Raw genomic sequence first — 17,780 nt, 5'->3', positions numbered from 1 at the left:
GTAGGGAAAAGTTTATGTTCAATTAGAGATCACAATATGTGGAATCAAAACTAGCATTTGAGTCCTGATTCTATCCAAACCTTTTCACCTTCCCGTCCCTGGGTGAGTCATTTATCAACTCCTTTGTTTTTGAGGCAGAGATAGCAGTACACTGTGTGAGGGTCAGCACCCTTAACCCCTATGTTGTTCAAGGGTCAACTGTAGTCACCATTTCTTCTTAAAACATTATCACCTCCTTTTTAACTCCAGGACAAAACAAAGCTGGACCCGCACCCCCCTGAGCCCCCATTCTCCTATAGACGCCACTGCTGTGCAGGGGAAAGACCATAAGAACTGCCACCAGGTAGGACCACATTTAATACCAGGTCCACCAACTCAGAATCCTTAAAAGGCACGTACATTGTCTGAGACTCGGTTTCCCCACTGGCTAAAACAGAAACAATGATACTCCCCACCAAACATCTATGAGGGTAAATAATCAGTGAAAGGGTGTGGCACCGTGCCTGGTACATGGTAGCTGCTCAATTCAAGTAATTTCCTTTCGTCTGCTGCTAATTCAAGAGCGTGTTTTCCAGGGCTTCCTCAACTTCGAGTTTCTTTCTCAGAACCTCTAGAGAACATATTCTCTAAATTGAGAGCACTTCCTGAGAATCTGCCTCGTTCTGTTGCTTTCACCGGTACAAGCGCGCCTCGCTGCAGTGGGGCCGTCAGTGCTGCCAGGACAGGAGTTAAGAGCCACCTTGACTCCCCCGTCTTCCCGCTTCCTGCACCCCGTTCATCTCAGGGCCTTGATTCTATCTCCCAATAGGTCTCTTGACTCCTTGGTCTACACACTTTCCCACAGACGCCACCATAATCAAGCTACCACCATGTGTTACCAGACTGTGGACATGGCTTCCTAACTGCTGTCCCCATTCTCTTCCACACAGTCCCATTCCCAGGCCACCCTCCACGCAACAAGAGAGATTTTTAATACAAAAACCTGATCACGTCCCCCTCCATTCACTTGAGAGAGACTTCGTGTTGCCCTCGGGATAAAACCCCACAGCTTGTCAGGGCGGCAGCCTTCCTCCGCCTGCCCCATCAGGCACACTTCCAGCTCTCCTGCTTTGCTCCCACCCCAGACACCTGCAGCAGGCTCCTTCCCACCTGCTTAATTGCTACTCATCTTTCAGGGCTCTGCTTAAATGTCACCATCAAAGAGATGGCTTCCCTGACATCTACACCTTCATCTAAATTAGATTTAATTAGGTCTTCCCCCTCCACTTCCATTCCCATTATTCTCTGTCAGCACCCATTTTTTTCCCTTAATATCACATGTGACAATGTGTAATTGTAGATTCATCTGTGAGCTTATTTACTTAGTCTGTCTGCCCCACTACCACCTCCCAGTCCCCACCACAGATGTGGGCTCCTTGGACAGTGCTCAGTTCTCATCCTGTTAGCCCTGCATGTCCTACATAGAGCGCCGAGCCAGGGTCACAGCCAATATCCAAGCAATGGATAAATTAATGGGGAGCAGAGGACTTCTGGTCCCACCAATGCCCAGCACTATATGTAGCACTTATATGGGACTTGCCTCATGAAGGTAAATCATTTCATTCAGTTTTTGTTTGGCTGTTGTTTTTAGAAGGTCATATCACCAACAGGAACAATCTGTTTTGAGTGGCCATGGAAGGGTGGGCAGAACTCAATCAAGGGTCTCAGACCCACTGATACTCCCCTGCAGGAGGCACTTCATGAAGGAGGCTCTGTTCATACAGGGGACTGGAGGCAAAGGCAAAAAGGGAAAGGGAGTCTCTGGCCAGAGGAGCTTAAAAGATCAGTCACGTGAAAAAGACAAACTCATGTGTTCACAACAAGTACCTGAGGGTGATCTTCATGGTACAGCTGAGGCAGCAGCCTCACCATGATGCACAGGATCCCAGGGTGCATGATCACAGCATCACCTTCATCCGTCCTGCAGAGAGAGGGAAGCAGGACATCAGACTTAAGCCTTCTCTTCTGCTTTCCACAGAACTTCCTGGATCTTTCTAAGACAGGCCACGATACATAACCACAGCCTACCACTTAATTATATGACCTTGAACTAATTAATCTGAGCCTAACTTCCCCCAACTGCACAATGGAGCTAACAATGCCATACTTTCCGCGTAGAGTCATAGAATAATGCCGCTGTGCACTAAGGCACAGTGTCCGGCACAGAGCAGATGTTTAACGGAAGTTAGTTCCCTGGGCCTCTACCCTCTCTCCAGATATGTGGGAGGTGGAGAAGCTCTCATTTTATGTCAAACAAACACACAAAGGACAGTGTCTGGATCCCTTCAAGATGGTGTAAGCATACCCTACTCTGTCCTACCCACTGAATTAAACTAAAAACCCAGATAGAACGCATGAGCAGCTCTCTGAGGACTCTGAAAAGTAAACAGTAGCAAAGCAGGAAACCAAACCCAAAGCACCATGCAACTGGTAACGTGTTTCCTGGGGCTTCCCCCTCCAGCATCTCCCGGAATGGGCTTACAAGGAGTAAGAACCGTGCACCACGTGTGGACAGAACAGACACAGACTCCAAGAGGAGGCTCTATTTCTAGTCTAAGGAGTGGGGAAAGAGGCTCCAACAGGGCCCAGGGCATGGAGGAAAATCCCTGGAATTTTCTTTGTTGAGTTTCTCCATTCTTTCTCACCTCAGCCTCCAAGAAAACGCACAGAAGCAGCAGTGACCAGGCAGGCATCTGAAATTCTCGGGGAGGGGAACCCTTCTCTCTGACCAGAGGAACTCTGGTCCCAAGAGTCGGGCAAAATCCCCAATGCTTTTGTCCCTCTTTTTCCTCTCCCTGCTTGGCCCCAGAGACAGATGCAATCATGGGAAGTGCATGGCAGAGCAGAGAAACTAAAGCTCCAGCTTTCTAGACAGAGGAGAAGGAAGGGACCCCAGAGAGCCAGAAAGTGGTGGGAAGATGATGAAGAGAAGGAGACTTAAGAGTGAAACCACTAAGTTGTGTATCAACCTCTGAGCTCAATTCTGAGCTGCACATGTGTGGATCTGACCCTAAACCACATTCCAAAGGCTTTGAGAACTGCTCAGGAAGAAGTCTGAAAAGTTTTAAAAATTGAAAAACCACTCGCTAAGCTGGCAAAGACAGAAAAAGACACAAATTACCAACATCAAAAATGAAAGAGAGAACACCATTACACACCCCACAGAAAGGGTAAGAAAATGCTACAAATAACTCTGTGCACACAAATCTGACAACTTAGATAAAATGGACCAGTTCCCTCAAAGCCAGAAACTACCAAAAGTAAGCAAGAAGAAATAAATAACCAGGACAGTTTATAGCTATCACAAAGACTGAATATGTAGTTTAAAACCTTTCCACAAAGAAAACTCCAGCCCCAGATGTTTCCACTGGTGAATTCTACCATACATTTAAAGACAAATAACACCAATTCTATACAACTTCTTTCAAAATATACAAGAGAACATTTCCCAATGCATTTTATAAGACCAGAATCACTCTGATATCAAAAGCACACAAAGCCAGTATAAGAATACTACCTGCCAACATCTCTTAGAAAAATAGGTGCAAAAATCCTCAATAAACTACTGGAAATCAAATATAACTATATATAAAATAAATAAGACACTATGGTCAATTTGCCTTATCCCACAAATGCAAGGCTGGTTCACTATTCAAATATCAGCCAATGCAGGGACTTCCCTGGTGGCACAGTGGTTAAAAATCCGCCTGCCAATGCAGGGGACTCAGGTTCGAGCCCTGGTCTGGGAAGATCCCACATGCCGCGGAGCAACTAAGCCCGTGTGCCACAACTACTGAGCATGCACTGTAGAGTCTGCGAGCCAAAACTACTGAGGCCCACATACCTAGAGCCTATGCTGCACAACAAAGAGAAGCCACCACAATGAGAAGCCCGTGCACCGCAATGAAGAGTAGCCCCTACTTGCCACAACTAGAGAAAGCCTGCGCGCAGCAACGAAGACCCAATGCAGCCAAAAAATAAATAAATAAATAATAAAATTAAGGACTAGAAAATTCGTTCAAGATGGCAGAGTAGAAGGACATGTGCTCACTCCCTCTTGTGAGAGCAACGGAATCAGAACTAACTGTTGAACAGTCATCGACAGGAAGACACTGGAACTCACCAAAAAAGACACCCCACATCCAAAGACAAAGGAGAAGCCACAATGAGATGGCAGGAGGGGCGCAATCACAATAAAATCAAATCCCGTAACTGCTGGGTGGCTGACTCACAAACTGGAGAACAGTTATAACACAGAAGTCTACCCACTGGAGTGAAGGGTCTGAGCTCCACATCTGGCTTCCCAACCTGGGGGTCTGGCAACAGGAGGAGGAATTCCCAGAGAATCAGACTTTGAAGGCTCGTGGGATTTGATTGCAGGACTTCAACAGGACTGGGGGAAACAGAGACTCCACTCTCGGAGGTCACACACAAAGTAGTGTGTGCATCAGGACCTAGGGGGAAGGAGCAGTGACCCCACTGGAGACTGAACCAGACCTACCAGCTAGCGTTGGAGGGTCTCCTGCAGAGGCGGGAGGTGGCTGTGGCTCACCGCGGGGACAAGGACACTGGCAGCAGAAGCTCTGGGGACTACTCCATGAGCCCTCCCAGAGTCCACCATTAGCCCCACCAAAGAGCCTGTAGCCTCCACTGCTGGGTCGCCTCAGGCCACACAACCAACAGGGAGGGAACTCAGCCCCACCCATCATCAAACAAGCAGATTAAACTTTTACTGAGCTCTGCCCACCAGAGCAACACCCAGCTCTACCCACCACCAGTCCCTCTCATCAGGAAGCTTGCACAAGCCTCTTAGATAGCCTCATCCACCAGAGAGCAGATAGCAGAAGCAAGAAAAATTACAATCCTGTAGCCTGTGGAAGGAAAACCACAGTCACAGAAAGACAGACAAAATGAAAAGGCAGAGGACTATGTACAAGATGAAGGAACAACACGATAAAACGCCAGAAAAACAACTAAATGAAGTGCAGATAGGCAACCTTCCAGCAAAAGAATTCAGAATAATGCTAGTGAAGATGATCCAGGACCTCAGAAACAGAATGGAGGCACAGATCGAGAAGATGCAAGAAATGTTTAGCAGAGACCTAGAAGAATTAAAGGACAAACACCAAGAAAAATTAAAGAACAAACAAACAGAGATGAACAATACAATAACTGAAATGAAAAATACACTAGAAGGAATCAATAGCAGAATAACTGAGACAGAAGAACGCATAAGTGATCTGGAAGACAGAATGGTGGAATTCACTGCCACAGAGCAGAGTAAAGGGAAAAAAAGTGAAAAGAAATGAAGACAGCCTAAGAGACCTCTGGGACAACATTAAACACAATAACATTTGCATTATAGGGGTCCCAGGAGGAGAAGAGAGAGAGAAAGGACCCGGGGAAATTTCTGAATAGTCGAAAACTTCCCTAACATGGGAAAGGAAATAGCCACCCAAGTCCAGGAATCACAGAGAGTCCCAGGCAGGATAAACCCAAGGAGAAACACCCCAAGAAACAGAGTAATCAAACTGACAAAAATTAAACAGAAAGAAAATTATTAAAAGCAACAAGGGAAAAATGACAAATAACATACAAGGGAACTCCCATAAGGTTAACAGCTGATTTCTCAGCAGAAACTCTACAAGCCAGAAGGGAGTGGCATGATATACTTAAAGTGATGAAAGGGAAGAACCTACAACCAAGATTACTCTACCCTGCAAGGATCTCTTTCAGATTCAATGGAGAAATCAAAAGCTTTACAGACAAGCAAAAGCTAAGAGAATTCAGCACCACCAAACCAGCTCTACAACAAATGCTAAAGGAACTTCTCTAAGTGGGAAGTACAAGAGAAGAAAAGGACCTACAAAAACAAACCCATAACAATTAAGAAAATGGTAACAGGAACATACATATCAATAATTACCTTAAATGTGAATGGGTTAAATGCTCCAACCAGAAGACACAGGCTCGCTGAATGGATACAAAAACAAGACCCACATATATGTTGTCTAGAAGAGACCCACTTCAGACCTAGGGACACAAACACACTGAAAGTGAGGGGATGGAAAAAGATATTCCATGAAAATGGAAATCAAAAGAAAGCTGGAGTAGTTATACTCATATCAGATAAAATAGGCTTTAAAATAAAGAATGTTACAAGAGTCAAGGAAGGATACTACATAATGATCAAGGGATCAATCCAAGAAGAAGACATAACACTTATATATGCACCCAACACAGGAGCACCTCAATACATAAGGCAAATGCTAACAGCTATAAAAGAGGAAATGGACAGTAACACAGTAAGAGCAGGGGACTTTAACACCTCACTTACACCAATGGACAGATCATCCAGACTGAAAATTAATAAGGAAACACAAACTTTAAATGACACAATAGACCAGATAGATTTAACTGATAGTTATAGGACATTCCATCCAAAAACTGCAGATTACACTTTCTTCTCAGGTGCACATGGAACATTCTCCAGGACAGATCACACCTTGGGTCACAAATCTAGCCTTGGTAAATTTAAGAAAACTGAAATCATATCAAGCTTCTTTTCTGACCACAATGCTATGAGATTAGAAATAAAGTACAGGGAAAAAATGTAAAAACCACAAACACATGGAGGCTAACACAATACATTACTAAATAACCAAGAGATCACTGAAGAAATCAAAGAGGAAATCAAAAATATGTAGAGACAAATGACAATGAAAACACAATGATCCAAAACCTATGGGATGCATTAAAAGCTGTTCTAAGAGGGAAGTTTATAGCAATACAATCCTACCTCACAAAACAAGAAAAATCTCAAATAAACAATCTAACCTTACACCTAAAGGAAATAGAGAAAGAAGAAGAAACAAAACCCAAAGTTAGTAGAAGGAAAGATATCATAAAGGTCAGAGCAGAAATAAATGAAATAGAAACAAAGAAAACAATAGCAAAGATTAGTAAAACTAAAAGCTGATTCTTTAAGAAGATAAACAAAATTGATAAACCGTTAGCCAGACTCATCAAGAAAAAGAGGGAGAGGACTCAAACCAATAAAATTAGATATGAAAAAGGAAAAGTTACAACAGACACCACAGAAATATAAAGCATCATAAGAGACTACTACAAGCAACTCTATGCCAATAAAATAGACAACCTGGAATAAATGGACAAATTCTTAGAAAGGTATAACCTTCCAAGACTGAACCAGGAAGAAATAGAAAATATGAACAGACCAATTACAAGTAATGAAATTGAAACTGTGATTTAAAAATCTCTCAACAAACAAAAGTCCAGCACCAGGTGGCTTCAGGTGAATTCTATCAAACACTTAGAGAAGAGCTAACACCCAACCTTCTCAAACTCTTCCAAAAAATTGCAGAGGAAGGAACACTCCCAAACTCATTCTGTGAGGCCACCATCACACCGATACCAAAACCAGACAAAGATACTACAAAAAAAGAAAACTACAGACCAGTATCACTGATGAATATAGTTGCAAAAATCCTCAACAAAATACTAGCAAACAGAATCCAATAGCACATTAAAAGGATCATACAGCATGATCAACTGGGATTTATCCCAGGGATGCAAGAATTCTTCAATATACGCAAATCAATCAATGTGATACACCATATTAACAAACTGAAGAATAAAAACCATATGATCATCTGAATAGATGCATAAAAAGCTTTTGACAAAATTCAACATCGATTTATGATAAAAAAACTCTCCAGAAAGTGGGCATAAAGGGAAACTACCTCAACATAATATAGGCCATATATGACAAACACACAGCAAACATCATTCTCAGTGGTGAAAAACTGAAAGCATTTCCTCTAAGATCAGGAACAAGACAAGGATGTCCCCTCTCACCACTATTATTCAACATAGTTCTGGAAGTCCTAGCCATACCAATCAGAGAAGAAAAAGAAATAAAAGGAATCCAAATTGGAAAAGAAGAAGTAAAACTGTCACTGTTTGCAGATGACCTAATACTATACACACAGAATCCTAAAGATGCCACCAGAAAACTATTAGAACTAATCAATGAATTTGGTAAAGCTGCAGGATACAAAATTAATGCAAGGAAACCTCTTGCATTCCTATATATTACCAATGAAAGATCAGAAAGAGAAATTTAGGAAACAATCCCATTCACCATTGCAACAAAAAGAATAAAATACCTAGGAATAAAGCTACCTAAGGAAATAAAAGACCTGTACTCAGAAAACTGTTAAGACACTGATGAAAGAAATCAAAGATGACACAAACAGGTGGAGCAATATACCATGTTCTTGGATTAGAAGAATCAATATTGTCAAGATGACTATACTACCCAAAGCAATCTACGGATTCAATGCAATCCCTATCAAATTACCGAAGGCATTTTTTACAGAACTAGAAAAAAAAATGTTTTAATTTGTATGGAGACAAAAAAGACCCTGAATAGCCAAAGCAATCTTGAGGGAAAAAACTGGAGCTGGAGGAATCAGACTCCCTGACTTCAAACTATACTACAAAGCTACAGTAATCAAGACAATATGGTACTGGCACAAAAACAGAAATACAGATCAATGGAACAGGATAGAAAGCCCAGAGATAAACTCACACACCTATGGTCAACTAATCTATGACAAAGGAGGCAAGGATATACAACAGAGAAAAGACATTCTCTTCAATAAGTGGTGCTGGGAAAACTGGACGGTTACATGTAAAAGAAGGAAATTAGAACACTCCCTAACACCATGCACAATAATAAAATGGATTAAAGACCTAAATGTAAGGCCAGACACTATAAAACTCTTAGAGGAAAACATAGGCAGAACACTCTATGACATAAATCACAGCAAGATTCTTTTTGACCCACCTCCTAGAGAAATGGAAATAAAAACAAAAATGGGACCTAATGAACCTTAAAAGCTTTTGCACAGCAAAGGAAACCACAAATCAGACGAAAAGACAACCCTCAGAATGGGAGAAAATATTTGCAAATGAAGCAACTGACAAAGGATTAATCTCCAAAATATATAAGCAGCTCATGCAGCTCAATATCAAAAAAACAAACAACCCAATCAAAAAATGGGCAGAAGGCCTAAATAGACATTTCTCCAAAGAAGATATACAGATTGCCAACAAACACATGAAAGAATGCTCAACATCATTAATCATGAGAGAAATGCAAATCAAAACTGCAATGAGGTATCACCTCATACCAATCAAAATGGCCATCACCAAAAAATCTACAAACAACAAATGCTGGAGAGGGTGTGGAGAAAAGGGAACCCTTTTGCACTGCTGGTGGGAATGTAAATTGATACAGCCACTATGGAGAACAGTATGGAGGTTCCTTAAAAAACTAAAAGTATGGGCTTCCCTGGTGGCGCAGTGGTTGAGAGTCCGCCTGCCGATGCAGCGGACGCGGGTTCATGCCCCGGTATGAAAAAAAGGACATTTTAGTCAGCTAATGGTAATGGAATAATTTGATATCATATACAGTCAAGTGAACTTCAAACGTATACACTGTGCTACATAAAAAAAAAAAAAAAAAACTAAACTAAAAGTAGAATTACCATATGACCCAGCAATCCCACTAATGGGCACATACCCAGAGAAGACCATAATTCAAAAAGACACAAGCACCCCAATGTTCACTGCAGCACTATTTACAATAGCCAGGCCATGGAAGCAACCTAAATGCCCATCGACAGACGAATGGATAAAGAAGATGTGGTACATATATACAATGGAATATTCTCAGCCATTAAAAGGAATGAAATTGGGTCATTTGTAAAGACGTGGATGGACCTAGAGACTGTCATACAAAGTGAAGTAAGTCAGAAGAGAAAAACAAATATCGTATATTAACGCATATATGTGGAATCTAGAAAAATGGTACAGAAGAACTGGTCTGCAAGGTAGAAATAGAGACACAGATGTAGAGAACAAACTTATAGACACCAAGGAGGGAAAGTGGTGGGCGTGGTGGTGGTGGTGGGATGAATTGAGACATTGGGATTGACATATATACACTAATATGTATAAAACAGATAACTAATAAGAACCCCTTTTTTAAAAATAAAATAAAATTCAAAAAAAAAGAAGAAAAGATATTTCAGATATGGAAAACACAGTTTAAAAAATTAAGGGCTAAAAAAACAAAACAAAAATCAGCCAGTGTAACCCATCATAGTATTAAAACGAAAAAGAGAAGGAAAAAAACATGATCATATGCAGATAAAGCATTTAAAGAATTCCACATCTGTTCATGATAAAAAAACTCTCAGTAAAATAGACACAGAAGTAATCATCCATAACCTGATAATGGACATCTACCCCCAAAAACCCCATAGCTAATATAATATTTGATGGCGAAAGAGTGAAGAGTTTTTCTTCAAGATTAAGAACAAGGCAAGGATGGCCCCTCTCACCATTCCTATTCAACATCATGCTGGAACAACAGATTGGAAAGGAATGTATAAAACTGTCACTATTCACAGACAACATGATTGTCTACATAGAAAATCCCAAGCAATCTATTAAAAAAAAAAAAAAAAAGCCTCCTAGAACTAATACGTGCGTTAGCATGATCTCTGGATACACAGTTACATATAGAAATTAATCATATTCCTATATACTAGAAGTAAACAATTGGGAAATGAAACATTTAAAATACCTTTTAAAATAGTGCTCCAGAAAAGATTAAACACATAAGTATAAATCTAATAAAAAATGTGCTGGCTCTGTATGTTGAATACTATAGACCATGATTTTTTTTAAAAAATCATACATCTACTGAATATACAAATGGAAAAACATTCTATGTTTATGGATTGGAAGACTCAATAAAGTTAAGGTTTCAATTCTCCCCAAATTCATCTATAGATACAATGCAATTCCAATCAAAATCCCAGCAGGATTTTTTGTAAATATAGGTAAACTTATCATTAAATTTCAATCTGTGAACGACACTTTAAAAGTAAAAAGACAAACCATAGACTAGGAGAATATATTTGCATCTATACAATGGAATACTACTCAGCAATAAAAATGTATGAACTACTGATACAACAAACTGGATGGATTTCAAAGGCCTTATGCTGAGTTGAAAAAGCTAGCCTCAAAAGACTAAACGTTTGCATTTGCATTTATATGTTATTCTGACAAAGACAAAACTATAGGAATAGAGCAGTGGTTGCCTGGGTTTAGGAATTGAGAAAGGGTTTCATTATGAAGGGACAACATTCAGGAACTGTTTGAGGGCGTGTTTGTCCTGTATCCTGATTGTGGTGATGGTCACATGACTCTGCACATGAATTAAAACCCAAAGAACTCTACACCAAGAAAGGGACTTTTACTGTATGTTAATTGGAAAAATAAGAAGAAGAAAGAAAGAAAAAGTCACGAGACTAATCCCAAATCACAAACACTTGATTTTCAAACATCCTGCCTCTAGCACTGAATTTCCCACCCACAGTGAGACTGTTCTTGGCACCACCAGCCCTGAAGAATGGCTAAGGTGCCAGGAGTGCTTCTAACATTTGGTGTTAATTTATCCAATTCAACTGAACAAATATTTATTGACCTAAGTATCTTCCTGGCATTTTGGATACATCTATAAACTAAACAAACTAAATCCCATACCTGATATGTGAGAAGAAGGGTAGAGACAGTAAAGGTAAACATAATAAATAGGTAAATTATAAATAATAAAAATTATTGTTCTTACATAATTTATACTATACTATATATAGTATTGTATGAATATATCATATATTATTGTAACATAGTATATTAATGTAATAGAATAATGAATACGCAAATTATATATTATGAAGAAAGGTGATAAATATTACTGCAAAAAAAAATTAAAGCGGAGAAAGAATCAAGAGCGCTAGGGTGTAAGAAGAAAACAATTTACAATTTTAATTGGGGGGCAGAGTTGGCTTGTTTGTAAAGGTAACATTTGGGTGGACCTGAAAAAAGGGATGCAGATATCCAGGGGAAAAGCATTTTAAGCAAAGGGAAGAGCCAGTGCAAAAGCCCCCAGAGTGGGAGTATGTCTGGCATGTTCAGGGAACAGCAAGGAAGCCTGTATTATTACTCTGATACTAAAGCCACACAAAGAAAAGAAGAGACCAATATCCCTCATCAGTATATATGCAAAAATCCTCAACAAAAAACTAGCAAACCAAATCCAACAGCATATTTAAAGGATTATATACCATGATTAAGATCCCAGGAATGCAAGTGGTTCAACATAAAAAAAACCAATCAATGCAATACACCAAATTAATAAACAAAGGAAAAACACCAAACAATCACCTCAACTGATATAGAAAAAAACATTTGACAATATTCAATACCCTTCCATGATTAAAAAAAATGCTTGATGGACTTGCCTGGTGGCGCAGTGGTTGAGAATCTGCCTGCCAATGCAGGGAACATGGGTTCGAGCCCTGGTCTGGGAATATCCCACATGCTGAGGAACAACTAAGCCCGTGCGCCACTACTACTGAGCCTGCGCTCTAGAGCCTGCAAGCCACAACTACTGGGCCTGTGAGCCACAAGTACTGAAGCCTGTGCACCTAGAGCCCATGCTCTGCAACATGAGAAGCCACCGCAATGAGAAGCCTGCGCACCGCAGTGAAGAGTAGCCCCTGCTCGCCGCAACTAGAGAAAGCCCGTGAGCAGCAATGAAGAGCCAACACAGCCAAAAATAAATACATTAATTAATTAATAAAAAAAAAATGCTTGACCCGCTGCCCTCTCCACCTTCTCCAGACCCACACTGTGGATTGGCTGGCCTAGAAGGATGATATCCTTCCCAGGTAGCAGGATCTAGTAAATACCAGAGAAGGTCTGCATGATTAATCACAACCACAGCTGCCATTTATTGAGCTCCACTGTAGAGAGAGAGTGTGTGTGCGTGTGTGTGTGTGTATGCTGTGTGCGTGGGGGGGTATGTATCACACATGCTGTGAAGGAGGTGGTGTATGTGTTATGGTTCACAGAGATTAAATATTCTGTATCTTGGGAATCTCATTATATATTTTGGGATTTATATAATATATATCTTCTATTTTGTGAAAAATGTTACTTAATCGTAGTTACATAGATTACCTAATGCTTGTGAAAGCAAAGCACAGCATCTGGCACACAAGTGCTCAGCAAACGGCAGCTGTGATCATTATCTAACTAACACCATTATCATCTCCAGTCCTCACCTCACAACACCCCTCAACGTGGATACTCTTATTATCCCCACATTTGAATTGGGAAATCAAAGCTCAGTAAGATAAAGTAAAAGGCACAAGGAACACTAAGGTGTAGAGCACACAGGCCTGAGTCTAAGGCCCACAGCCTCTGTCTTCCTTCTGGAGACCACAGCCCACTGCATATGGACAGGTCTAAGCCAAGCTGCTTGCCCAAGGGGATGCCAAGTGTCAGTGGTGGGCATGGATGAGCACCCTGTCCACCATGCCCAGCCCACTGCCTTGTCCTTTACCCCACAGACTCTCTCAGGAGAGGCTGGGGTTTCACTTCCCCTTTTCTAACCATTAGGGAATGTCAAGGGTGATGTATTTCTTTTAAAGACCAAAAAATTGCTCTATTTATGAAATCTGATTCTTGTACATTTAAAAATTCCTCATTGTGAAACCAGGATGACATTTGACACAGGAGTTATCTGTAAAGAATCAGGCCTGATGCCATCTACAAGCTAGAGTCCAAACCTTAAACTTCAGTCTACTGTGGCAGAACAAGCAAATCATCACTATACTGTGGAAGCATCCAGAAAAAAGCAGGACAAATACATACACACACACACACAGATACTCAAGCACACACAGAGGCTTTGGAGGTAGACCTGAGTTCAAAGTCTTGCTCCATCACTTACTAGGTGTTAACTTTCAACCATGTTTCTTATCCTTTCTCAGCCTCCATTTCTTTATTGGTAAAATGCTAAAATTTAAGAGGGAATTAAATGAAAATAAGTCATTGGTGCTCAGTCCCCAGAGACATTCAACAAATGACTATTGCTTTTCATCACCTAATACCACTTACTAAATGTTTTTGATGCTGACAAATACTTCCCTGCCCTCTAAAAGCTGGTAGGATAAGTAGAACAAGGTTCAGCACTGAGATCCTGCATGTTGTCCAGATGGCCAAGACAAAGGCCTCCTCAGAGAACCCTCTGCCCCTGGAATAGAGAGATCAGGGGACCTCAGAAAGAGAATTCTCCCAAGACAAAGCAAGAAGAGAAGGGCCTGGAATCTGACCAAGGCCTAGCTACAAAGGGCAGCTGCAGCCTCACTGAGGCATTGCTGTGTCTGCAGAAAGGCAGGATGGCCAGAATAAGGATGGGCTGCATGGAGTCTGGGAAAAGGAAAATCTCGGAGCAAGACTCACAATTAAAAATCATCAACCACACAAAGAAACAAGGAAACTTCAGTTTAAAATACACATTAAAAAAAAATAGCTCTTTACTGTTTACAGGAAAAATACCTAAAGCATGAGGACACAGAAAGCTTAAAGAATAAAAAATAATTCAGGCACATACTAACCAAAAGAACACTGGTGGAGCCTTATTATTATTAGATAAAGTTGTTATGTTCTAATGGAGATTAAGAAGGTCATCATATAATGATAAAAACTTTGATACCTCTAGATGACGGAAAAATTATAAATGTGTGTGATTCTAATAGCCTCAGATATATGTAAGGCAAAAGTTAACAGATATTGGGACTTCCCTGGTGCTGCAGTGGTTAAGAATCCGCCTGCCAATGCAGCAGACATGGATTCAATCCCTGCTCCGGGAAGATCCCACATGCTGCAGAGCAACTAAGCCCATGCGCCCCAACTACTGAGCCTGTGCTCTAGAACCTGCAAGCCACAACTAATGAGCCCATGCGCCACAACTACTGAAGTCTGCACGCCTAGAGCCCATGCTCCACAATAAGAGAAGCCACCGCAATGAGAAGCCCGTGCAATGCAATGAAGAGTAGCCCCTGCTCTCCGCAACTAGAGAAAGCCGAGGCACAGCAATGAAGACCCAACGCAGCCAAAAATAAATAAATAAATAAATAAATTTATTTTAAAAAAATTAACAGATATTGACAAAGCTATCATTATAATGAAAGATATTTAACATATCTTAGTAGCTGATATGCCAACAATCTTAAAATTTGAACAACTGACAAATTTCATCTAGAGGACATAGAGCATTGAACCTAACAATTGGAAAATGTGCATTATTTTCAAGCACCCAGGAATATTTATGAAAATTTACCACATTGGGTACACAAAGTCAAGCTCAACTAATTTCAAAGGATTAGCATCATACAGTCCACTTTGTTTCAAGATGACAAAGTTAGAAGTCAATAACAAAAAGATGATCAAAAATACTCTAACTTTGGAAATTTATAATTCAAATAAGATTCAAGAGTAAACCTGTAAGTCATAAGGGAAATTAGAAAATATTTAGCAGTAAATTATATTGAAAATTTGATATAATAAAACTTGTGTGATGGAACTAAAGTAATAGTTACAAGGAAATTTATATTTAAAAAGAGGACTTAAAATTGGTCTCGTAACAATTAAATTAAAAAAAAGAATACTAGAATAAATCCAAAGAAAGTGGAAGGAAATAAAAAGAACAAAAAAAGAAACAGAAAATCGATGCATGAGACAGGAAAAGCTGAATGCTGGTTCACAGACACATTAATAAATTAACCTCTGCTAAGAACGCTGGGGTGCTGCGGGCAAAAGAGAAAGAATAAACAAATGATAGTGTTAGGAATAAAAAGTTAAAAGGATATTGTGAATGGCCTTACGCCAATAAATTAAAACAGGTGAAATGAGAACAATAAACTTAAAAATAACTTACTATGAATCATGCAAGAATAAATTAAAATTTATTCTCACAAAAATAAATCTTTGCAGAGGTGACATCAACACCATTATGGTGTGAAAAGCTCCCTTTGTCTCTACCCTTCAGTCTACAACTAGTGAAACATTCCTAACTCCAGAAAGCTTCCTCTGCCCAACACAGCAGAATGCTGGAGAGATCCATACATCTGTACATCTGAAGGTGGGTGAATTGGGACACACAGAGGAGGCAGAACCAGGGACTAGCAGAGGCAGTGCTGGGATCCCGGCCCCTGGCCACAGCGGCTGAATCTGCAGCCCCAGCGAACCTGGTAGCAGCAACAGAGGTGGCACGTGAGACCTAGGCCTCCCAGCCACAATGGCACCCATAGCCACAGGGAGCCGGACAGCAGCGGTGGCAGGACCCATGACCCTGCTCCCTCCAGCCAAAGCAGCACCCACAACTCCAGCCTCCCCCACTCCTACCAATGACAGCAGCACCCACCAACCCAACAACCCTGGAGGCAGCAAAGGTGCCCATGATTCTGGCTTCTCCCCTTCCCCACTGTGGCAGCAGTGTCAGTGACCCAGGTGTCCCCAGACATGGTAGAGGTGCCTGCCATCCCAGTGTCCCAGGCGGAAATACCAGTGACAGTAGCAACACCTGCAGCAGCAAGGCACAAGCAGTGCCAATGAGGACACCAGAGACGCCTCTGGCAGAGGTGCTGGAGGGTGGAAAACGCTGGTTCTCAAATATAGCCGGAGGCCACTCAAGAGAAACAAAAACTTGGGCTATAGCACCACCTACTGAAAAACAAAAAGAAAGGCCTTTAATTAAGAACTCGATCTGTTAGAATCAAAGTAAAAAAAAACTTTATCTAAATAAGAAAGGAGTTTGCTCCTTCAAATGCACCGGCAGAGGAACAACTCATCAAGGACCATGAAAACACAGTATCACAAAAAGAAAATAACAATTCTGTAAAACTTAAAGTCACATAAGATTGTGATCTAACTGATAGAGAATTCAAAAGAGCTGTCATGAAGAAATTCAATTAGCTACAAGAAAACTCAGAAAAGCAGTTCAATGAGCTAAAGAATAAAATTCATAAACAGAGGAATACTTTACCAAAGAGACTGAAACTCCAAAAAAGAACTAAATGGAATAAATTAATTAAACTCAATTAAAATATTTTTAAAAAATGAACTAAATGGAAATTCTGGAGCTGGAGAACTCAATAAATGAGATAAAGAATGGATTAGAAAAGCATTGGAAATAGAGCAGACCATACGGAAGAGAGAATGAGTGAGCTTGAAGTCAGAAATCTAGAAATGATTCAGGTAGAAGAAGAGAAAGAAATAAGATTTTTTAATAAAGAAACTCTATAAGAACTATCCAACTTGATTAGAAAAGGCAACATAAGGAAAACGGGTATCCCAGAAGGAGAAGAGAGCTTATTTAAAGAAACAACAGCTGAGAACTTTCCAAACCTGGGAAGAAACTGGATATACAAGTCCACAAAACTAACAGAACACCCAATTATCTCAATACAAAAAGATCTTCTCCAAGACACATTATATTAAAACTGTCAAAAGTCAATGATAAAGAATTTTAAAGACAATCAGAAAAAAAAAAGACAGTAAGCTACAAGTTACCCCATTAGGCTATCAGCAGATTCCTCAGCAGAAACTCTATAGACCAGGAGAGAATGGAATGACATACTCAAAATATTGAAAGATAAAAACTGTCAACCAAGAACACTCTACCCAGCAAAGTTATCCTTCAGATATGAAGAAGAAATAAAGTCTTTCCCAGACAAACAAAAGCTGCGCCCTGGTGGCGCAGTGGTTGTGAGTCCGCCTGCCAATGCAGG

General features: G+C 40.5%; 1 protein-coding gene across 2 annotated transcripts in view; it reads right to left on the bottom strand.

Moving 5' to 3' along the window:
• The window catches only part of WDFY4 (WDFY family member 4), a 270,159-nt gene that overhangs the window by 213,696 nt on the left and 38,683 nt on the right, over nt 1-17,780 (bottom strand). For both annotated transcript variants that reach the window (XM_007446234.1, XM_007446235.1), the window contains exon 12: nt 1,867-1,960. In XM_007446234.1, coding sequence (XP_007446296.1) covers nt 1,867-1,960 — 94 coding nt within the window. The remainder of the gene's footprint in view (nt 1-1,866; nt 1,961-17,780) is intronic.

Source organism: Lipotes vexillifer, unplaced genomic scaffold, assembly GCF_000442215.2.
Source record: "Lipotes vexillifer unplaced genomic scaffold, Lipotes_vexillifer_v1.1 scaffold1143, whole genome shotgun sequence".
In the NCBI taxonomy this organism is placed as follows: Eukaryota; Metazoa; Chordata; class Mammalia; order Artiodactyla; family Lipotidae; genus Lipotes; species Lipotes vexillifer.
The sequence above is the reverse complement of the archived record's forward strand: the minus strand, read 5'-3'. Positions and strand labels throughout refer to the sequence as shown.